This window comes from Lytechinus pictus, chromosome 7, assembly GCF_037042905.1.
Source record: "Lytechinus pictus isolate F3 Inbred chromosome 7, Lp3.0, whole genome shotgun sequence".
Classification (NCBI taxonomy): domain Eukaryota; kingdom Metazoa; phylum Echinodermata; class Echinoidea; order Temnopleuroida; family Toxopneustidae; genus Lytechinus; species Lytechinus pictus.
The window spans coordinates 9,489,552-9,514,266 of NC_087251.1; the positions used below are offsets into that span (position 1 = coordinate 9,489,552).

General features: G+C 34.6%; 1 protein-coding gene across 1 annotated transcript; it reads left to right on the forward strand.

Annotated features, from left to right (window-relative positions):
* On the forward strand, nucleotides 1-23,842 carry LOC129265544 (uncharacterized). The gene is made up of 9 exons (XM_064101874.1): nucleotides 1-45; nucleotides 703-779; nucleotides 1,217-1,325; nucleotides 1,641-1,765; nucleotides 2,410-2,571; nucleotides 4,007-4,063; nucleotides 6,043-6,099; nucleotides 10,197-12,061; nucleotides 21,064-23,842. The coding sequence occupies exons 1-9, from the start codon at nucleotides 21-23 to the stop codon at nucleotides 21,233-21,235; spliced, it is 2,649 nt and encodes an 882-aa protein (XP_063957944.1). The 5' UTR covers nucleotides 1-20; the 3' UTR covers nucleotides 21,236-23,842.
* The last annotated feature ends 873 nt before the right edge of the window (nucleotides 23,843-24,715 follow it).

Consider the following 24,715-nt stretch of genomic DNA (forward strand, 5'->3'; position numbering starts at 1 on the left):
CCACAGGGTACTTGCTTACAATGGAAGGAAGTTCCTTCCCTCAAGGTAATTGTTGTGTGAGTCTATAATAAAAAGGGGAAGTAATTTTTATGATGGAAATCTTACCCCAAAGATTTATAAAGAAGAGATCAACTTTTATATTTCCATTCTAATATAAGTTGCAGTTGTATTTTATTGAGTATATTAATAAAAATGATAGCTGGATAGGGTTTTGCCAGAGGCTGTAAAGTGCAACTATTATTGCCCTGGCTTTAGCGCTAGCTGCTGCTTTATCAGCAGTGTTTAGTGCACTCAAGGATTTAACCCTTTCACCTTAGCTGGGATAAGTGCACCAGGATAATACTTGAAATAGCTGAAACAAAAATTGATAACTATATACCGTGTTTTATTCAGATTTTTAGTCATTTGGATTATTCTTTGCTATTTTTACACTATTTTCAACTTAAACTATACAGTACAAGAATTGAGACAACTGTAATAAAAATATTATCTGTAAAAAAAAACCAGGATTAATATTGTCTTAAATAGTGGCTTAAAATATCTTTCTTTAGATATCATTTGTCAATTTTCAATGAACAAAAGGAGCTTTTAGAATTCTTAATTTGTTGAGTTATATAAGTCAATACAGTAGCTTAGAATGATAAAACAGATATCTTTGCTTGGATCAGATTGTATGTTGTTATTTTTTTTTCTTTGATACAGAGATACCAAGGTATGGCTTCTATCTATCTCATCTCCTGGAAGAGTATAAAGAAAATCAAAAGAATCTGGAAGTACAGGTCAGAAAACTTAAAACTTGAAAATTAATATTATGTTAACATGCTAGTATGATACTTAGAAAAGTGCCTCAGGTCGATTAGAAAGAGTTCCCCCATCAAGAAATCACTCGCAGGTCAGACACAGATACATCTACATTACCTTTCTTAGAAGGCACACACTTGTACAATAATGTCCCCTTCCCTCAGATTATTATGCAGTGGTTTGAACATTTGATATGTATTGTATATGATTTATATTGTCATTGTGTTCTCTCTGAATCTTTTCAGTGCTAATGTCGAATGATATCTATCTTTTTTTCCACTTTTATGTATGCTGCATAATAGGTTCACAATTCATGAAAAATTGTTTCCAGCTTGAATTTGTTCATTTTGAATAAAAATGTAATGTTAAAAGTAGATATTTTTATCAAAGTACTACCTATTATTTTATTTTTCAGTTGAAGAATCTGAGTACACAATGTCGAGAGAAAGATGAAGATTTGAAGAATGTGAAGGATAAGCTTGCAGGTCACATCCGCTTCAACACACTACTCCAGTCAGAGAAAGGTACCCATTTAATTGAGTCAATTGCATTTTATTTGGATGTAAAGACAGTAATAATCTTACATGTTTCAAATATGTAATATCTCTAATTGTCTCATATGAATTTGTGACTAAGATAACTGTGAGATTGCATAAAAATAGGACTACTGAAGTCACAAAACAAATAAAATCTTTTTTGTATGCAACAAATGTTTATATGCTCCCCCTGCTATTCCATTTATTTTAATTCAATGAACAATGTGAATGTAAATGTGAAAGTTAATATATAAAGAATGTAAGAGAGCCTACTATTGTTATTTAATGTTCTTACTTGTACAGTGTGTTTGGAAGAGACTGTAGAGCAGCTGAGAGAGGAAGTTAAGTCATGTGATCACCTACTTCAGTCATGTGACTCTGTACTGAGGGAGAAAGATAGAGAGATCCGAGAGCTGCTTGTGGCAAAGGTATCTACCACTCGCTATTCACACTCCATTTTATAATAAAAGGGAACACATAACTAAGAAGAAATTTATTGAACCAAAAATGGAATGGAAATATTAAGTTGGTATTACTAATAGGCCTGAATCAAACTGAATGGTTTACTGGTGTAATTTCCTGTAGACCAGTGGAAATAAAGTGAAATAAAGACATTTTCAGTGTCAGATACTTTGACAATTAATGAGTTTAAGAACTTAATTTCGTAAAAGTATCATATCGACCATGTGGGACTATGGTAATAAAGGCATCCTTGTAGGACTTTATTAACCTGTGACTTTACAATATTGTTGCATTTGCAATGGCATATATTTACAATTACTAGTATTACGATTCCAGCAGAGGAATTATGAGCTTCAACCAACAATGAATATGCCCGTGCCTTTACACATACTGTAATGCAACAATATCTTAACACTACAGGCCAATAAATTCAGAGAAGAGTATTGAGAAATCCTGCTCAGAAGTCTTGTATCCATAGTTCTACTTGGTTTCCAGATTTGGTGTTTAATATTGTGAAAGATTTAATTTGATAAGGGAATTTCGTTCAGTTATTTAAACCATAAGTGAATCACCTCCAGATTCATCTTTTTCTTGATGTGTATGATTGCAGTACGATTTAGAACGTCGTGTTGCTGAGTATGAGTTCAAAGAGAAGGAGCTTCAAGGAATGGTTTCGGGTTTTCAGGACGACATCGGAGACTTGGCTTCAGAGAGGAAGAAACTTCGCAAATGTGTAAAGAAAGCCAGGAGATTTCAATCCCCAAGTCAACAGGTATGGTTGTGAACCTCTGTCACTGTATACAAATGATGCATGGGTTAGAGTGGGTCAGTAGGAACTGTGTGCACAAGGTAACTTTGGCATGGTTTAGACCATAATGCCAAAGTTACCGCGTGCACACAGTTCCACTGACCCACGAATGAAACCCATGCATCATCTGTTTTATAGAATGGAAAAAATTTATTGAATAAACCACAAAAATTAATGATTTACCGGATGCATAATAATTTCATGCGTCCGGTAAATTCAATTTACCGGACGCATGAAAATATTTACTGGACGCATGATTTTTTTACCGGACGCATGATTTTTTTTACCGGACGCATGATTTCTTTACCGGATGCATGAAAATTCCAAAATGTAATGCAGACCCTTTGATAACCCTGGACTGTCTGGACAACATAAATATGTATGCCTAACTTGATAATATGTTGGCACAAAGGCATTATTATACCCAAAATGCCAGATACAGCTTTGCATTGACTAGATCTATGAGGCAGCCTCAGACCTCCAATAGCTGTGTGTGTATGCCCGGGCCGCGCCGGGGGCCAGTGCCTAGGGCTGCCTGGGCCTGCAGTGGAGATTTGGCTGTGCAAAGCCAGCCCAGGGCAGTAGATCTATAAACGTTAGATCGTATGTCTGGACTTCTCAACTAATGAGTATGCAGGCAGTTTTAATCCCTATGACAATTACGGTACCGTATTTGTACTTAAAAGATCATTTTGCATCCTCTATTTGATTCATTCTGCCTTGATCGAAAATTCAAAATTTTGACGTAAACAAGCGTAACAGTACATGCGCGATGACATCACAATGACCTTTTCGGACGATAGCTTGTTTACAGTGGATATCGTTTTGAATATCGGGATATCGTTCATGCAGCCCAGTAAAAATTCTTGCATAGCTCTCAACCAATCAGATTGCAGGGATTTTCTCATCCATTCTATAATATTTCTTATAACCTTGACTGAATTTGTGCAACTGATCTCCATCCAGCAAATTCAATTACCAATCGTTCATTGTGCTTTGGGGAAAACCCCTTTTTTGGGTTGGGACAAGCTGTTATTTAATTTTGCACAGTCTACTGCTGGTGCAGTAGTTTTACTAAAATGATATGTTTTCAGAATAATTGAGACTGACAAATGAATCTAGTTGTTCCTTATGGGCAATAGTGAAATTAGGAGGCTAAATACGCCAGCAAGAGCACAAATTAGTTCTATAGAAGTTCAAATCTATGTTCATAGCCCTATTTTTTCTATAAACTATATTCTATCATTCATACAAACTTATTTCTACAATGTTTGTTAATGAGAAGCACCATGCAATTGTGTCTATATAGTGTGCTGAAAGATTATTTACTTTGCCATGTTAATTTGATATCATTTTACCACCTATTTGCATTTTCTTATCTTTGAATATAATTTTTCAGGTCAAGGTTCCTGAACAAATAAATGAAGTAAATGAAGAGAGAGAAGTAGAGCTTGAGGTGAGTTCTATTACATTGGTAGTGATTGAAATTGAAACGGTTTATTAAGAAAACTTCATCACAGCAAAAGGCTGAATTGCAAAATTCTGTACAAGGTAAAATACAAAATATATACAATATCAATGACCATAACTAAATGACATGTAAAAGTAATAAAATAAATCTTATGTTGAAATTTAAAAAAAGGAGTAGAGTAGAATAATTGTAATCTTGGATAATTGTAACCACAGTATGATTCTATGGGGATAAAGTCAGTAATTCTATCATGTGCTTGCATTAATAAAATAAGAAACAGAAATTATGAACAAATGGTATTTCTTTAAAGAATTGAAGATGAAATATAACTGTGCCGGAATAAGGGGGAAATGAAAAGGATGTTGATAAGGTTGGTAAAACTGATTTTGCTGATGAGATAAGTGTATTTCACCTGGCTTACACGGAAATAAGAGACATAAATCTAATTATTGATTGAATATTTTCTGGCTGTACATGTATAAACATGGAATTAGCATATAAAACAATTATACTAAGATGGGATAAGACAACTATTCCCATTGAAAACAAGCAATGCTACAAAGAGTCGTAAACAGAATTTAAAGTAAACAAAAACATCATAATATTAGACAATAGCATATTAATTTTGTTTTGCATAATATTGATTATACATAATTTGGATATTGTTAACACATTGATTGCATGTTGAGAAGTCGTATCATGTATTAATTAAATTAAATAGGCATGTGTTAATTAATCATAGATTTGGAAATGAATTACATATTAGATTGATTGTTGAGTAGTCGGACCATGTATGGGACAGCGCTTTTACGATGGCGTTCTGTTCTACAGCGTACTTCAGTGTACATATTGCTGTAACGTAGTAAACGTTTGTGGACCGCCTCACGAGTTGGAGGTAGCCAGTCATGAAAGGGGGAGGAATGAAGACTCACGCCCTTTGCTAGTCTCATACATAGTCCTTCTCTCCGCTTGTCAAGAGTAGATAGGTTGAGCACTTCTAGTGCATGGTCATAATCTTGGTAAGCAGGCCCAAGCATGAGGCGGAATGTGCGTTTTTGTATCCCCTCAATTTGTTTTCTTTGTGATGCATCAAGTCCAGAGTGCCAAACTGGTGCACAGTACTCTAATGCTGGACGAACATAGGAGGAATGAATTACCTTCAAATCTCAAGGGGTAGTTTAAATTCCTTGAGGATGCAGAACATATGAAGCCTCATGCTTGCGTGCTTGGTGATCTCATTGACATGATAATGTTTATTTCAAATCATTCTGAATGCAAACTCAAGTAGTTTCATGAACTGGACTTCAGATTGTGACATAACCTATGATACAAGTTTAGGCATGGGATTACTGGGTTATTTAAGGTGAAAGTTCACCCCGAAATCAAGTTAGTCCTAATCAAAGGGCTCTTAAAGATATAGGAAAATATCAACAAAGGTTTGGAGAAAAACCATCAAACAATAATTTTATTTCAGTTTTTAATTATTTAATGACAAATGCAAGCATGTCATTCTTTCCCTGCATATTGGAAAATATTCAAATTCGATATATCTTTATCACATTACATCACACATATCAATGACAAATACTTTTTGAGTCATCATGATTATTTAAAAGGGGAATTTATGGAATTTTATTACATTACATATTGGCCAGGTGCTTCAATTTGACACCAAAAATCAAACTTTAAAAATTCATAACTCTTTTGTGATGTATCTCATCAGATCATTATATTTTGCTTTTAATGAAAACTATCCTTATGTCATGGTGGACTTGCCCATTGATTTATAGTGTTGAACATTTTTGTCCAGTGGATAAGTCTCCTGGCAGGAATCAATTCCTTGAAATGCTTATTTGCTGTAAATGGCTGGCCAGACCAAGCCAGGGTAATAATATCCAAGTACTCATAAATCATTTTACCATGTACTTATAAATAATTTCTTGTCTTTGAATATCATTTTTCAGGTCAAGGTTCCTGAGCCTATAAAGAAAGTAAATGAAGAGAGAGAAATTGAGCTCCAGGTGAGTTCTATTACATTGGTGATATTTCGTGACCTGGATTCACAAAAGAATTTTATCCAATGGGATTACAGGAGTATTTATCAGTACATACACAAGAGAATCAGGGTCTCATCAATAAATACCAATTAAATTCCATGATTTCAGTAACTTTAAACCATAGCTTGAAACTTGTCATTGTCATAACACGTTTTTTGAAACATGACCATACCCAGTATGTTTTTAAGCACATATATGTGTGTGATATGGCTTTGTCTGAATGTCTTTCTGGAGGCTGAAGCCTAACCAATAGTTCACTGGCGTAAATCCAAGCACTGAACCTATTGTCCAGGGGGGGGGGGGGGACTATGATTTCACACCCCCCTTAAAAAAAAAAAACTTGAATAATATGACATCATGGATTTACGCCCATGCAATAGTTTGACCTCATATTTGGATTTGTATTAGTCTGTACCTTTCCAATGTTTATGAAATACACTCGACATGTATGTGTATGTACACAGTTTCCTTTATAACTGCACACATACTTTGACCCTCTTTTTAAACTTGATCTGATCACAATGGATGAGATGGTATATGACATTATTTCACAACAGACCAAAGGGGGGGGCAAATTTGTCCGCCAAAAAATTTGACAAGCAAAAAAAAAAAAAAAAAAAGGTCTTCAACCGCAAGTAAAGGACAATTTGCACCAGAAAAAAAATTGACAAGCAAAAAAAAAAAAAAAGAAAGTTCAAAGCAGGGGGTCGTCAGGGATCAGTTTTGACTCGTCAGGGGGGGCAGGGATACGTCCTTTGCATGAGTTGTGACTCATCAGGGGGGCAGTCTGCCCCCCCTTAAGGCCTCTGCATACCTTACGACTGTTCGTGATCCGATTTTGTAACAAATCGCATTTTGCTCATTTTTTGAAAATGTGAATGGAACATTTCATTTTATTTGAGGTTAAAATTAATTGAAAGAATACTAATATAACAATTTTGAAAGGTTGCAAGCCTTTATTTTGGAGTAAAGGCCAAATCAGTTTCAAATCGTAGCTAATCGTACGACTGCTATGACGTCATTACGACTAGATATTAAATTTGTTTTTATTCTAAGAAGGATGATAGCATAGTCACAGATTTGAAAATAGGTACATTTGTACGATGATTTCGAACATCACAGTAAGATATTCCAAGTCTCAATATTAGCATCAAATTCTACTACGTTTTATTCCAAAATTGAGTCGCAGACCAATCGTAAGGTGTGCGGTCGCCTTTAGGTCCGCTAGTGGTGTTGGTGTTTCAATTACATTTCTGTTGTATAGAAATTGAACATTTCTGTTGTATAGCTTGTATGCAATAAGGGAAAGAGATACTACAAGTATAAGTTTTAACTAGTTTGGGATGTTTTTTTTTTAAAGACAGGAATGCTGTTTTTTTTTTCAATGAATAAATTCTTGTTGAGACATTGCAAAGCTCAGCAAGAATTTATCCCCACTGTTTTTTTTAAAAGCTCTCTTTTATGGGACGTTTCTATGCTTACCTCAATATTATTTCATCAAGAAGAACATGTAGAAGTTCCATGTGATATTCAAGTTTATTGATAGTTTTGTAATAGCAGTGTCTATTTCATTAGCTTGTTTTTTAGCTCAACCGGCCCGAAGGGCAAGATGAGCTTATAAAATGCTGTGGTGTGGCGTCTGTCGTCCATCCACAATTTCAAAATGCTTCTACTTCGCCATTTCAAGTCCGATTTCAATTCTGTTTGCTTTATATGATAGCACTAGGTGGGGGATTCAAAACTTGTACACAGAATTTTGAAACTCATTAAATATGCTAATTTATGCGCATTTTTCAAAATTAACAAAAATGCTTCTTCTTCATTTATTGACCGATTTTGAATTTTTTGCTTCCATCTGGTAGAGCTTTATGAGGTTCGCCAAACTTCTACATAGAATTTAGAAATTTTGACTAGAACAATTTTTATGCTAATTTATGCGAATTTAATTTATGCATATTTTTAAAAATTCGCATAAAATGCTTCTTCTTCTGAATTTGTTGACGGATTTTGATTTTTTTTCTTCCATCTGGTAGAGCTTCATGAGGCTCACCAAAATTCTCCACAGAATTTTTTGAAATTTTGAGTAGAAAATTATTTATGCTAATTTATGCAAAATTCATAAATCACAGAAAATGCCTCTTTATTTGTTGACTGAATTTCAAAATGCTTCTTTGTCATTTCAAGTCTGATTTCAATTCTGTTTGCTTTTTATGATAGCATTAGGTGGGGGATTCAAAACTTCTACACAGAATTTTGAAACTCATGTAATATGCTAATTTATGTGCATTTTTCAAAATTCACAAAAATACTTTATTTGTTGACCGATTTTGAATTTTTTGCTTCCATCTGGTAGAGCTTCATTAGGTTCACCAAAATTGTACACAGAATTTCAAAATTTTGAGAACAATTTCTATGCTAATTTATGCATATTTTTAAAAATTCACATAAAATGCTTCTTCTTCTGAATTTGTTGACCGATTTTGATTTTTTTTCTTCCATCTGGTAGAGCGTCATGAGGTTCACCAAACTTCTACACAGAATTTTGAAACTCATTAAATATGCTAATTTATGCGCATTTTTCAAAATTCACAAAAAATGCTTCTTTATTTGTTGACCGATTTTGAAATTTTTGCTTCCATCTGGTAGAGCTTCTTCATTAGGTTCACCGAAATTCTACACAGAATTTTGAAATTTTGAGTAGAACAATTTCTATGCTAATTTATGCGAATTTAATTTATGCATATTTTTAAAAATTCACATAAAATGCTTCTTCTGAATTTGTTGACCGATTTTGATTTTTTTTCTTCCATCTGGTAGAGCGTCATGAGGTTACCAAACTTCTACACAGAATTTTGAAACTCATTAAATTTGCTAATTTATGCATATTTTTAAAAATTCACATAAAATGCTTCTTCTGAATTTGTTGACTGATTTTGATTTTTTTTCTTCCATCTGGTAGAGCTTCTTCATTAGGTTCACCGAAATTCTACACAGAATTTTGAAATTTTGAGTAGAACAATTTCTATGCTAATTTATGCGTATTTTAAAAATTCATATAAAATGCTTCTTCTTTATTTGTTTACCAATTTAGATTTAGTTTTTCTTCCATCTGGTAGAGCTGCATGGGGAACACCAAACTTGTACACAAAATTTTGAAATTTAGTCTAGAAAATTATTAATGCTAATTTATGCAAAATTTATTCATAAATCACAAAAAATGATATTTCTCCTTCATCTGTTGATCAGTTTCAATTTTGTTTGCTTTATATGATAGCTCTAGGTGGTGATACAAAATTTCAACACAGAATTTTGAAACTCATTAATATGCTAATTTATTCATATATTTTCAAAACTCACAAAAAATGCTTATCTATTTGTTGATTGATTTTGATTATTTTTGTTCCATCTGAGAGCTACATGAGGTTCATCAAGGTTCTACACAAGAGTTAAGAAATTTCGACTAGAAAATTGTTAATGCTGATTTATATAAAATTTATTCATAGATCACAAAGAATGCTTCTATGTCATTTCTTCATCAATTTTAATTCTATATCCTCAATTTATGTCACCAATATCATTCACTACAGTGTCAACTGGGCTGAAATTAAAATTGTGTTAAATTTCGTTGCGAGATGCCGGATGAGCTCCACATCATTGATGTGCTAGTTTACTACCAGAATCGGGGTGCCTTTTTCAGATAAAGTTAGAAATTTATACTTTTCCGCACATTTTTCATCTTCAATGGATACAAAAGGGTCCATTGTAGGTTATTTCCCATTTTTAAAAAATCATTTCTTAACGGTATCCCATAGTAAAATGTTTTATCATAATATATAGGCCTACTTTTTCTTTAGATTTGGCATTGATTTATAACATATATGGTAGACTATATGACACAGTAGCATGACAATTTTTTTTTCATTGCATTGAACCTTTAGAGGGGGAATGAAGTGTTTACTTCCAAATCATGAACATAGATTTATCCAAATTTCAAGATGAGAGGGAAAAATCACATTGAAAGCAGCCAGCTTATGTTATGTTCTTTTTCTACTCTTGTATAGGCAAAAGCTGAACTTCTCAATGCCATCAGAGAGATAGCTTTCAAGATATCAAAAAGCCCTCAGAAAACCATCAATCCCGGGCTTAAAGTAGACCAGGCTGATGAAGGAGCATCTGTTGAGGGTCAACAGAAACAATCTACTGGAGATGATGCCAAAGAGGGCTATAAAGCCTTTTTTGTGAGGGAGTCTGATCTTTTTACCATGGATAATTCGCTGATCGAGAAGAAGACCAGTGAGTGCAGTCTCAACTATGACTCCTTTTTTAATTACAGTTATGATGTTTGTGGCTCAGGATTGGAGGATGAGAGGCAGCTGTCTGCCAGGAAAGATAGAGGTGAAGATCAAAGACTTGAAGGGATCTCTTTCCCTTCACAAAGGCTGATAATAGAAGCTAGAGATATAGGAAGGAAGAGACTGAAAAATACATGGCATCTTACAAGAGAGAAACCCAAGATCAATAATACAGAGGTGAGATTCATGAAGGATTCAGATGGCCAAGAAATGAAGGTTTCAGGTGTTTTGTGTAGATCCAGTCATCATGGTGATCTTCCTTCCTTGGACAAGTCTGATGATAAGGGGGAGGAGGTGGAAGATGAGGTTACCTTATCTTGTCACAATCTCTACAGTGATGTCATGAATGAACTCGGCTGTAAGAATGCTGCTGCTGCGATGCCAATTGTCACTGCAACAACCGCCACTGAGGATGCTCCAGAAGCACCCTCTAGCGGAACCTATGACAGGGACTGCGTCAGCTTGGAGGATATCTCTTCAGGTTACAGTGATGACCTACTGAAATCAGAGGAGTGGAGGGCATCTGGTGATTCACTTCCTAGTTCAGGGGGAAGTAGTTGCGTAGACTTTCTAGATGATGATGCTAATATTAATATGCAGCATGTAGCCAACAAGACCACTGCATCAAGAAAAATAGTGAACCCTGTGGAGGGAGAGGAGGACTCTGAAGACATTTCAGATAATGAGGATTATGACTCCAAGTTTTTTAAAATGCAAAAGCATTTATCTTCCAACAACTCAAATGAATCTGAATATGGGAAAGGAAATAATGCACAAACTGTAGAATCTCATAGGTTTCCAGACAGCTTTTCCATAGCCAAAGGAACCAAACCTAATCAGGTAGATGAAAGCACTGATCCCAAACATGTTGGTGAGAGTTCAGATGACCTCCTCTCATGGGAATCACCACAGCGATTAGGGGAGATGAAGAATGATGACATGAGCTCATCTCATAGGATTATTCCTCTCTCCGGAGATGAGTTACAAGAGGATGATCTTGATTTTTGTGTCGCAGATGAGGATTATGATACCAAGGATCGTGATAAAGAAATCAGTGATGCATCACTTGATTACAATGAAGACCCTACAGTTCCTTGGGATGAAAGAGTTCGTGTTAACCAAGACACTGGACGCTCACCCATCACAAACAGAATCTTCCAAGGTGAACAACAATTTGAAATATCCTCAGGACAAAGGAAGTCTCCCAATCCTACTAAGATCAAGAAGGATGTTACTAACAGGTACATGAAAGGCAGCGGCCTGGATCCAGAAGTCGCTGAGAGGAAAATACCTCAACGCATCACCTTTGGAAGGAAAGACATGGAGAGAAGAGTTGCTAATTATCAAGAAAAGACCCTTGAAGATCCCTTTTCCATCCGTCATTCCAAGCATGCCAGGTACAGGACTCCAGAGAACCGTGATGATCTCCATCTTGAAGGCATCCATGATGTGAATGGGACTAATAGTGATGGGTCTGTAGGTTCTTGTGATAGTTACGGAGAGGCATCACCGGCCGAAGGTCTCATACTACGCAAACAAGTCATGGAGCACTACGCCACCAGGGCTAATGACAGGTATGTAGAGATCTCTGTATGATTTCTGTAATTAAATTTGCTTCAATCCAAGATTTAATGTAAGATATATATTCACAATGTAGTCCTTGCAGCCTTTAAAACATGTAGCTTTACTAGAAGTACTGTCTTGGTTGAAATGAATTTATGGAAAGAGGAGGAGTTATTTTGTTTTATTTGGAGATAAACTTTATAGGCACTGTTCTCACTACCATCCTAAAACTAGTTTACTGGAAACTAGTTTAACGCGTAATGAGAACGTTCGAAGTGTTCTTGGAAGCGATCTTCCAAACTGGTTCAGAAAACCATCTCGCGATGTTAAAAAATTGCTTTGACTCGTTAAACTGGTTTAGCATAAGTGAAGACACAACTGTTATTTGGGAAGTGATTTTTGCACATTTCGAGTGCGCTACTCCACACACTGTATGTGGAATGCCTAAGCTGCGGTTTCAAATTTCACGCAAAACATGTCACCCCCCTGAGAGTGTTCCAATAGCAACAAGACCACTTTCCACTTTCGGGTGATCAAATGGGAATGCTAGCAAAGCAATCTTCCAAATTGGTTTCCTGAACCGATTTCCAGTAAACTAGTTTTAGAAAGTATAATGGGAATGGTGTTATTCATGAGCTTCTCTGGATGCCAGTACAATGCAGAGTGCAGTATCAGATCCTACTGCTCTCCAGAGCTTGGCCAAGAGCTGTGCAACTTGTCTAATCTGTGTACGCCAGCTCCGGCCAGAACTTCGTTCTGCTGGACTCATTCTTCAAGTGCCCATTATCCTTCTGAAAACATACAGGAATAGAGTTTTTTCATCAGTTGCTCCTCGTCTTTGGAAGACCCTACCTATCCAACTTCGTAGCTGTAACAACATTGAGACCTTCAAGTCTGTACTAAAGACCTATCTTTTCCAGCAACTGTGTGAATAATATGTGGCATTTAGGGGAGCAGGCACCTTCGAATGTTTTTTTACAGAGAAATGGTGCGGTGCCTTATAAATGCTGACATATTCTATCATGAATATTTGATAGTTCTAAAAACGTTTAATTTATAAAACTCTTCAGATAGAAGAAAGAGTTAATCCTGATTAGATAATTGTTTTATTGTCATTATCTGAAAGTTACACAATGTTAAACTGTGGAAGCCATTCTTAGATACTTGTACCATTTTAGTATCTGTATTGAAAATTGAAATCAATTTCAAGGTATAAGTTGATATGTGGGAAGCATATAAGTCATTGTTGCATCTGGGCTCCATTATATAAATGTTACCATTATGGTAACTTTGCCATCCAATGGGAACTTGCATGGAATCCTTGATTTTGATTGGCTGTTGGGCCATGTTACCATAGTAGTTACCATTGGATGGCAAACTTACTATAATGGTAACTTTTCTGCAACGGGGCCCTATGGTAAATATTGAAGAGTGAATTGTATTTAAAATTTGTGTCGTAAAATCATTCATACCTTTTGGAGCTCCTTTTAGAGCGGACTGATACGCTTGTTCTTCATATTGAAGTGATTTGTTAACTGTGAAAAGAAAAATGAGCTGCAAGAATGTACAGTGACATTAAAAAACATGTTAATATACAGTTTAAAGATGGAGCAATGTACATTTACATAAAAATGTCATCAGTTGAATGGAATATGTTTGTTTCATGATTACATGTGCTTCAACGTTTTTTAGACAAGAGGCCTACTTTTTCCTCGTGGATCGATTACTGATTCCTAGATAGCAGGCGATGTTACTTAAGGTGAATCCAAAGAAGAATATACAGTAGAACTAGAAGAGAGATCCTAGTTTCTAAATTAGGTTTGTAATCAATTCAAAAGAGAAAGATTCATGAACACTATTGAGTACACTTTTTATTGACCCATCTTACTCGGGATTAATGCAAAGCAGTAACTTCATTGCAAGAAAGCAAAGGAACTTGAAAAAGTTGATCATTTTTTTTACAATTGATTACAGTTTCAATGTTTCATATTTTTCCATTTAACTTTTATGGTTTCATGTTTGTCATTATTTTTTTCTTTTTTGAGGGGGGTGGATATCACTCAAGTAATGCTATTTTCCTTTCCCAATGGACAAAAAGAGGGAACTTTTTCAAAATGGATATCCACTATGTATAATTTGTTGGCCCATGATCCAGTCATGCCTGCATTCACCTATCCAAGGCTCAGTGACCTTTAGAAATGATATCATGTATAAATAAAAAAGTTATCCATTTATGTTTTTGTGTTGCCCTTTTCATTAAGAAAAAAACCTCTACTCCCAAAAAATTGAACTTATATAGGCTCCCCCCCCCCCCCCATTTGGACGTATTGAAGGCACATCTGGTCATTATCTTTCATGAATCATGATGATAATTGAAAAGACACATGATATTTTAAAATGTTAGGAATTTCTTTTTAGAATGACATGAAAAACATGGTTCTTTATTCGCTGGACATGAAAGGTCAGGGGAAATAAATACCTTTTTGATACTTACATTTGGTAATTCTTGTTTCATTCATTATTATTGAATTTGGTGTCTTACATCGAAAAGGCATCATGGTTTGGTGCAAATAACAAACTAAAAAATAACATTTTCCTGTTTTGCTTTAGTAAGAATTGGGCAGGAACTTGTGTAGATCAAATTACTACCGCATTTAATTTAGTATTCCTATATCTCTCATGACGAGTTATTTTAGCCTGTAATAAGTTATGTTCAGGGATATTGTAGGTAGAAAAAGGGAAAACCCCAGATGTTTCATGAAGCAGTTGCCATGACAATATTATAAAATAGAAAGCAGGCAGGTCAAAAGCTTAATTGGGTATGTATGGTGCAGCAACGCCCAAGACAATAGGATAATATTCAGTCCTTGAAAACACATATAGTCGCTAACTCTTTATACATGTGGAAAGGTCAAGTTTTTTATTGAAAGCAAAAAAAAAAAAACATCTATTTCTTCCAAAGAAATTAATTTGATATCTTGGGGAACGCTATGCCATAATTTTGGTGTCACTTTCTCAAAAGTTTTATCACCAAATCTCTTATTTAACAGGTTTTTGAGAATTGATTCTTTGATTGTATACAAATATTTTGGCTGGGCTGATATTTCTTAATGAGATATAAAGCAGGGCGCTTCCATAAATATACTTTTAGAGTAAAATAAAAGGGGAGTTTAAAAAGGGTAAAAACAGTCAAATGAATAAAACTTTATCTTAGAGGATGTGAGGCAATATGGAATAATTGGCCATATCATATGCCTTAATTCATGAAGGTTTAAAAGCCTGGTGCACACCATGCGATTTATTGCGATCCAAATTTTAAAGGAATTGCAATAACATTTGATATGAACATTCCAACCAATGAAATCTTCGCAAACAGAATTGTGATAGGACTACTGATATCAAAATTCAGTCAAGTTCGAGCCTCCCTGTAGGAATTAAAAGCAAAATCAATTCCAAATTGTAATGACGTCATCATCGCCTGCAACTTGAGCTGATTTGAACTTTACTCCGAACACAGTGCTTGCCAAAGCAAATTTATGATTTTATAATTCCTAACATTATGCAGAACTTCTAATTAAAAAAATCCTTCTTGGAAATGTAACATTCAATGCAAAATATGATTTGTTAAAAAGATTGTGTCGCATCGGATGGCATATTGTGCGCTGGGCTTAACTCATGGGCTAAATTTGATACCTTGGTGTTTAATTAGTAAAGTGGGTAAGTTTGCCCATAGCTTACATAATTTTATTTGATATCAAATGATGCATTAAACTACATGCTCTGACATTTCAAAATCACATTTTAAAATCCTGGGGCCGTATTCTGAACATTGTCTTTTCTCCATATTTTATCTTTTCTCAGAGATATGGCAAAATCGGTATTCTGGTGGATGTCATAACTTTTGTCACAAAAATTGTCATAAATTTCGTCTCTTCTCTTTACCGCGCACCAAAAATACGCGGCTTTAAATGCGCGTAATCCTTTTATACAAGCAAAAGATATGACAAAAGTTATGACAGGGGGGTAGCAGTCATAAATTTTGTCATATCTTTTAGTACCAAATATCCCGATACCCTGCCGACTGAATGTCAAGCATATAATTATATTATTTAGATTAGATTGTGGTATTAGTTTCACTCATCATCCATGACAATTTTCAAAATTATTTTTTCATGCTACAATTAGTTAGGCCCTACATATTAATTCCTCCTTTTTATCTCTGTTTTCCTTCTTTGTCTACTTCTCCTCTAAAATCCTTCACAGCTCCCTGTATCTCTTTGTAATTAAGCGCATCAATATTCGCGTGGTTGCGCGATGCCAACAACTGTATTTGGGTTGGGGATATGCCCTACCTGTCACAGGGCCTTCCTATTGGCTAGAAGGGCTCCCACTGGGAACTAGCGATGATTTTGATTGGTTTGCTTCCGAAAAGAAGGGCGGGAACTTTGAGAGATATGACAGGGAAAAGACAATGTTCAGAATACCGATTTGTGACAATCATAGCGGTGTCACATCTCGGAGAGAAATGACAAAATTTATGACAGAATACCACCCCTGGGTTATTTTACCCACTTTCATGAATCACAAATTTTAACACCTAGGGCTTAGATTTAGACAAGGATGATGCAATTTAAAGTTAATTCTGAAGTTAAGGGTAAAAGATTGCAGTTGCAGCAAACAATTATTTCATGAGAAAGTCTTTAAAATCAAGGTCAATTGTCACCCCATTATCATAGATTGAGATCTGGTACATTAAACCTAAACTTATCTTTCTGAAATCATGAAATCTTAACTAAAAACTGACATTTTGATGGAATTCCATTTTTATTTTGCTCATTTCTAAGTAATTACACATTTTCTTGTATTTCAAATTTGGCACATATTTTTTTTATTCATACATATACAAACACTTTGATGGCAGTTTCATTGCATTCTGTTCGAACTCATTTTGAGATCGCTACCACAACTGGCATTTCTCTTTAATCCATCTTTGTAAGTTTTGGCTTTAGTGTCTACCACTATGATGATGTAACTACAGAGAGCTCTGCAAAATTAGTAGATTTTTTATCCTTTTTAGTAGGATTTTAAAGGGGAAAGTGACACTAAATAGGATTCTTCCCCTAGAAATAGGATCTATGAAACTTGAAAGAATGAAGATTTTTGGTATATTTTTCAAAACTTTAAAGAATTTTTTAGGCTTGACATGTAAAGAATAGGATGTTTTCACAATTGAGGTTGGCTCGTCACCAAGGCAGAACTTTTGGGCAGCCCACGTACATAGTACACACAAAGTCAATGACCTTGGCATCATGATGAGAGCAATCGATCTCTTAACTTTGCCCATTTTTGTTATACAGTGCGTATAAAAAAAGTTTACGCAAAGCTTAGAAAAAGTCCTGTAAAATTATACATTTGTAATATCCTGAAGATTTTTCCATATTTCAACATTGGTACAGATCCGTTTAAGCAAATGACGATATACATGTAACTGTCGAAAAATATTTCCGCTTGAGTGAGCACCACTTACTTTTGAAAAGTTAGTGAAAAATGATTTGTGCAGAACTTTAAAATAGTTATGCGAATAAAAGTAGACCTTAATCATAAAGAACACGTGGAATTTAGCTAGTAAAATTGATTTGGAGATATCTTTTTAAATTTGTTTCCTTTCCCAAAACACTTCAAAGAGTGCATTGTGCCCCACCCCCACTCCCCCACACACCGAGGCCATTGTGACGATATTTGCTCTAATTTGAGCTGTGATTACATGAAATGGCTTAGGTTTGATTTTCATTTTGTTAATCATTGTCAAGCTTGGGAAAAGTGTGGAGAAATAAGTATCAAATGAAATATGAAATGTAAACCCACTTTAAATGATAAAAACTTAGTGAAAAATGCTGGAGATGTCTGATATAAACTTTTGTTCAGATTCAGTTATGTCCTCAGATCCAGCTGGCACAAAAAAGGTAAAGGTTGTGCTTACTAAGTGTTGAAATTTCAATTTGGGTGGCAAAATTGTTACAATATGCTTGAATGTATCCGTTTTATTTCAATTGACTAAAAGTGCAAGGGAAATGTATGAGAAATGTTTCGCAGGGTAAGTTTGATTTCACCCTTTCCCCTTGACACGTCGTGAAAACAAGCATTTCTGCGCAAACAGATTTCTGCGAGCTTTACAAAAATGGACAGTGCTCACTCAAGTGCAACATTCTGTCAAAACTTTTACTTTCATTCGATAGATGAGACCCAAACCCAAGATTATATGTGAAAAAATTACCCACATGTTGTATATTTTTTAATTTCCAGGGCTTTTTCAAAGTGTAAACTTTTTTTTATACGCACTGTAGATGCGCATACATTAAATGCATAACTGTTCTCCAGCAAAGGAACCACTTCCCCAGTTTATTACCATTGCTTCAGTTTTTATGACATTTCTTGGTTGTAGAAAACTTACGATTGCTGAACTGTGCCTTTAATTAAATCTTCCATTAAATCCTTGATTTCATTGGCATTGTTGCCATGGTATTTAGAAATGATGGCAAGATAACCAATATGGTAAATTTTGTTCAATTGAGTCCCATGCCTAAAATTTCAATAGAGAATGCATGCATTGAGAAATTGATATTCTGACTATTAGTACGGTATAATTGAACACTTTTAGCAAACAATTGCAAACATATAAGGATTCTTCATCTACAGGGTGAAATTATACAATTAGAATTATTTTGTGCCAATGAATTACTTAACAGAAATCAGTATGAAGCAAAAAGAGAGGGCGAAAAAGAAATAATATGAATTAAAATCCTCTGTCAGTCACTTTTCAAAATCCAATATTTTTCCCGGACCATGATATAGCAATCAAATTTATTACATAAATGCTGGGCTTCTCCATGCAGAGAAAGATATGTTGCCCCAGGACCTCTACAATAACTTCCTTGATCTGGTTGACATTTCTTGAACAAAGACCTTGCCATCAAAGACTATTAAATTTCATCTGCTTGTGTTTTGTTTTGTTTTTCTGAAGCAGTAAGATTTGTTTTAAATCTGGTTCATCTCTACTTTGGATACTTACACATATCTTGAAGAATATTCAGATTTTTGTCATTCTTACACATAATTTTTTTTTATCAATTTCCATATCCTTATTGTTTCCTCAAATGTGATTTTGTTTCTATGCATCCTCCATTAAAATACCATTGAAGAAGCTGAGATCCTGATGATTTCCTTGAAAATCTATTACACGAATGTAATTCCATATGACCAGTACCTTCCTCAGTTGTGACCTCATACTTGTAAAAAAGTTCACATCAAGTTCAGATATCACCTATTAGCATTGGTGACAACCTTGTGGTTAGTTTATGAGGACTTTTGACACACTTGATTTGGATGTGACTTGGTGATATATGAGGATTCTTGTATGAGTAAACTTCCCTTGTTCTTGAACCTGTGATTATCCTTGTGGTTTTCCTATTCTAGATTCTTTATACATAAGGTGGTTTTAGACCGCCTTGAAGTTCGTCAATTCCAGGTATTTTCTGATCTGGAAATTTACCCGATCAGAAAATACCAGGTAATATTGGCAATGTGAAAGTAAATTACGCGTAACATCCCCGAAAGAAAATACACACTAAATAGTAGGTACTTGGCAAAATTACGAGAACTTTCGCGGGAATTTTTCCAAGGTCGCAGGTATTTTGGCAATGTGAAAGCAATTTACAGGAACCTTTAGCCCAGCGTGTAGTTGGGCGCGGGCGCCGTGGGTGGCTGCTGAGTTAGTGGTTTTGAATCTCGCGCCTTGCCTGCTTATCAGACCATACTGCGCATGCTCTTAACTTCAGGAATTTATCCCGAAGGGTATGTTTCGGGGCGGTGTGAATGCAGGAATAATTAAAGGGTATTTTTTAGCCTAAAAAAGTTCTCGTAATTTAACGGGGATTCTTATGATCGAGGCGGTTTGAAACCACCTATACCAAAGATTTATCAATTGAATATGAAAGTATTCCCAAGTGTTTCATCAGTTTCTATATAGCTTCCAATTAGTTTAACTTCCTGTACTTTGGAGTGGTTTATCTGAAATTCTTGGTTGTTTCAGAGACAAACAACTGAGAGACTAATCAAAAGTAATCCAATATTGTAACCACATTGTTGAAGAACAGGATTTCAAAACCAAAGTTTCTGATTTACATGACAAATGTGGCACATTAGTGAACATCTTTTTATCAAGTTTCAGCTACTGATTCATTGCCAAGTTCTTTTGAGGATATGAAAGTTTAGCAAATTTTGTTCAAGTTTTATGTTCATCACTCATGACTATAATTTGGTTTAAAGCAAAAAGATCTTCGTTTTAAATGCTGCAGTCTCAAATCGATGGAAAAAAATCATGAGAAAACATTGATTGAATTACTCCATACTATGACAACTATCAGTACATGTTTGTTCAGGTAGGGGCATTCTCAGGATAAGTTGACAAGGGGAAAGATGACCTTAAAGTGACATTATTTTACTCTCAATTGAATAACAATTATAATATTTGAATTACATGACCCAGCCAGACCTCAGGTTTTTATCCTTTTCTTTCTACTTTCTTTGTTTCCCTTCATATCATTTTTCCCCTCGTTTCTTTTTTTTTTCTTCTTCAAGTTTACATTATCAAAGTCGAAGTAGTACAATGTATTTCTTTTAAAGCTTTTTGTTGGTTTTTGTCTTAATAGAAGTTAAAATTGAGTTTGATGATGTGAAATTAGTAGATAACATTATCACCTATGTACACATTTATGTGTGAAATTGAAAATGAAACTGTTCCTGTTAATGATATTATTTCAAAAGAGAATATTTATGTGTTTGCCATTAGGACTAACAATAATTTGAAATGATGTATGAAAACATCTGTATGAAGACAAACCTATAATCATTAAAAAACTAAAATCTAGCACATTTCTTTGAAATGGTCTCAAACAATTAATTTGAATTTATTTGTGATCTAATATAATCATTATTTTTCTGTATCTCCAATTAGAGCATGGCATTACGTGTACATGAAGCAAGAAGGTTCAAGATTGATGTTCTACAAGGATAGAATGGGAAGGGACTTAGATGCCCATATTGAAGAACCTCTAGTACTAAGCAATGCTATCATATCAGTGGCTAAGGATTACTCCAGGAGGAAGCATGTCTTCAGAGTCCAGTAAGTAGCGTTCTTTTTAACTTTTTAGACCATGTTCTCTTCTACGACCTTAACTAGTTCAGTGAAAACCACTTAAACATGTAATGGAGACTCTCAAAGCGGTCTTGGTAAGTGGTCTTCCAAACCAGTTTGGAAAACCACCATGCGATGTGGTTTTAAGTCCCCCTCCAATATATAAAAACAAACATTTTCACCTCTTTTTTTCAAGCTCGATTTATAATGTAGTTCTCATACAGAACATATGACTTTGATGGCCATGTTTGATACATATAATAAATTATGTATCATATGAGTGCTCCTTGTTGTATGAACAGGATAAATCAGACAAGCTTTCTAAGTACGTGAAATACATCTTGGTTTTGTTTATCATGGGACACAATGTATTAGACACCGTTCTCACTACCATCCTAAAACTAGTTTACTGGAAACTAGTTTACTGGAAACTAGTTTAATGTGTAATGAGAACGATCAAAGCGATCTTCCAAAATGGTTCATAGAACCACCTCGCGATGTAGTTTTCAAGATCGCTTTGCCTCGTTAAACTGGTTTTAGTGTAAGTGAGTACACAACCGTTCTTCGGGAAGCGATCTTCGAACATTTTGAGCACGCTACTCCACACGACAGGTGAAGAATGCCTACGCTGCCGTTTCACAACGTGTCACACCACTGAAAACGTTTCCATAGCAACAAGATCACTTTAAGTGAAGTGATTTTGAAAGCCACTTTTTGTGTGATCAAATGGGAACGCTAGCAAAGCGATCTTTCACACTGGTTTCCTGAAACGGTTTCCAGTAAACTACTTTTAGAAAGCGTAATGGGAACGATGTACATACAACCCATTTGTTTAAACTGAGAATGACTTTTAGTCATTTACTGTGGACATGTATTAGAATTCCCAGAACAGGAGACAACTTTAACCTTTCATTTTTAGACAAGAATATTTACCATTGATAAGAAAATAGCTTTTGGTTTATTTTGCAGCTCAATATTATTTGAAAATGAGCTCTTGATGGCATTTCTCTATCTTGACAAAAGTCCTTTTTTTTAATTTGTTTGCCCAATTTGTTTGTATAGGTGGGTTGGTCTGTTTTTGTGTGACATATTTCTTTGTCTAATGGAAGAATGTACTTTCGATATCGATATATGACGTACACAACAAGAATATTGACATGCAGTATTCATCTAACGTCAAAAATATCTTTATAGGGTGGGAAATAGAAAATGACAGTTAAGTGAATGTTGTTAATCTTATTTTTGATTTTTTTTTCAGTAGTTTATACAGATTATATCAGAAAATGCTTTGGAAGTAATGAAAAAACACAAAATATATGAGCTTTATTATTGTTGAAAATTATCATTTGAAACAGGTATCACAAAAGTAAATATATTTTCAATAGGGTGTCCTCTTTTTAATCAACTAGTGCATTCAAATTCTGTACATGATTTTTGTTTTAAATAAAAAATGTTTATTGCTATTTCATGAATAAAAATAGTCCCTCTGATTCTGAAGGATAACAGAAAAAATTAAATAACATAAAATTATCCTAGCTACCACTCTTTGGAAAAGATAAATCACCATCATATTTCAAATATTATCCATCACTAATTATGTTCATCCATACATTTTTTTTGTTACATTATTTTAAGTACAGATAACTACATCCAACTCTTTTAGCAATGACACTGCACCATGTTTTAGTCCATGATATTGGTAATAATGTAGGCTGAGTGACTCAGATTTATGTCCTTTAAACCATGATGGCCATAAAACAAAAAATAGATATATAATGCATAACTTTTACAAAGTAAATTAGAGACATTGATCACTATTCAATCCATCTTCATTATGCTACCAATACTAGAGATGAGCTTTAACATTATGTACCTTTTGTGATCTGATTGATGATCCATGTCCAATAGGAGCAATCTCTTTCCATCATGTAACATAAGGCTTGCTAAGAAAAAGAGATTGGTGTCAAAGCCGCATCTATCCCGTGCTAGATGTGGAAAGGTAATACCAGGAGACTATTGATTTAAAGAAGGGATATGTTTCTGTCAATTATAGCCATCATTCGTCATGGAAATTGGAATAGCAGGGAAGAGTCCTCTAATGCCCCAAAGAATGATTCCATTAATTACGTGGCCGGGATTTTAGAATGCGGCTGGCAGGCAGGCAGGCCATGCCAATCAAACAATAAATGCTACTCCTATCCAACTATTGTCGGCATAAATTTACAATTTTTCAGCTGAATATTCTCATCTCATCAGGAAACGTGCAGAAATATCATTGATGAAATTGGTGTATCCAACTTTTGTTCCTTGCCAACATTTATTTCAACTTTTGCTTCAAACTGACATTGTTTGATGCATGATTTTGCAGGCATTGTGGCTAAATGCCAGAATGTTCTTGAGCTTTATCATGATCAAGGAAACAACAATAATTTGCATGTCATTTATAAAGAAGGGTTGTGGCTAGTGGCCAGAAAAAATAATTATGATCTCATAAATTTGTTCATTAATCTTACTTTTATTTTGATTTTACATTCCTCTTGAAATTTGGCAGTGTGATATTTATCATAGAGCTAATGTACTTCAATCAACATTGTCACATAATAAAGAAAGAAAGAAATAGACTCTCCCAAATGCCAAAGACAACATCTCTCAAACAATGTCTTCATTCTTGAAGTTGCGTATCATTTTCTTTTAAGAGAAATTTGTTTCGGTCCCTGGGAAATTTGAGCCCAAAATTTGAGATGTTTTGGTTTTATAGGAAAGGATGGTTGTCGGTATTGATAATCATATTTCACTGAGTTTGTGTCTGTTAGATAGTATCCATGCCATTATGTCATGGTGCAGAATTTAAGTACATGTAGTTAAAATCTGAAATTCAATTTCCGTATATAGGAGAATTTATGATTTTCTACACTCCACATATTTGCATTGATATAAACTCCATCAGGTGACTTATCAGGCTTCTGTAATGATACAAGCATAATATGTAAGTCTGAAATAAAATTATAAAAACAATTAGTTAAAAATTTGATTTTTCTCTCTCTTCCCCCTTTCATCCAGAATTGGTTGACCTTCTATTAATGTAGCTAATTAGCAGAAACACAAATGTATGCACATAAAGGTTCCTTTAAACATCTCATTTCATTGTGTCTTTCTCAGTAATTCCTTTGATTGAATTTAAGTGATGTTACTTGACAAGCGTGAGCCAGCGGGCAGGTTCATTTTGCAGCCACCTTTTAAAGATGACATACTCTCTATCTGTTGTATCTAAATATGATTACAGTTCAATCTAAGCTTGTTCATGAGCTGTTATGTGATATCTATTTTTTTTAAATGGTCTTAACATTGTATCTGTATAATCTGTTACTATTTTGACCAGCCAATAAAATAACGAAATCACTCATCATAGGGTCTATTACTGTATTTACTGTACATTAATTATGATACTTACCATTTACAATAGTGCTTTTAA

Bases quoted from the DNA above. Each gene is read 5' to 3' on its own strand.
- LOC129265544 (XM_064101874.1), top strand. From the start codon at position 21: ATGGAAGGAAGTTCCTTCCCTCAAG. The intron at 4,064-6,042 runs GTGAGTTCTATT...ATCATTTTTCAG, and splicing joins AGAGAGAAGTAGAGCTTGAG to GTCAAGGTTCCTGAGCCTAT. The intron at 12,062-21,063 runs GTATGTAGAGAT...ATCTCCAATTAG, and splicing joins GCCACCAGGGCTAATGACAG to AGCATGGCATTACGTGTACA.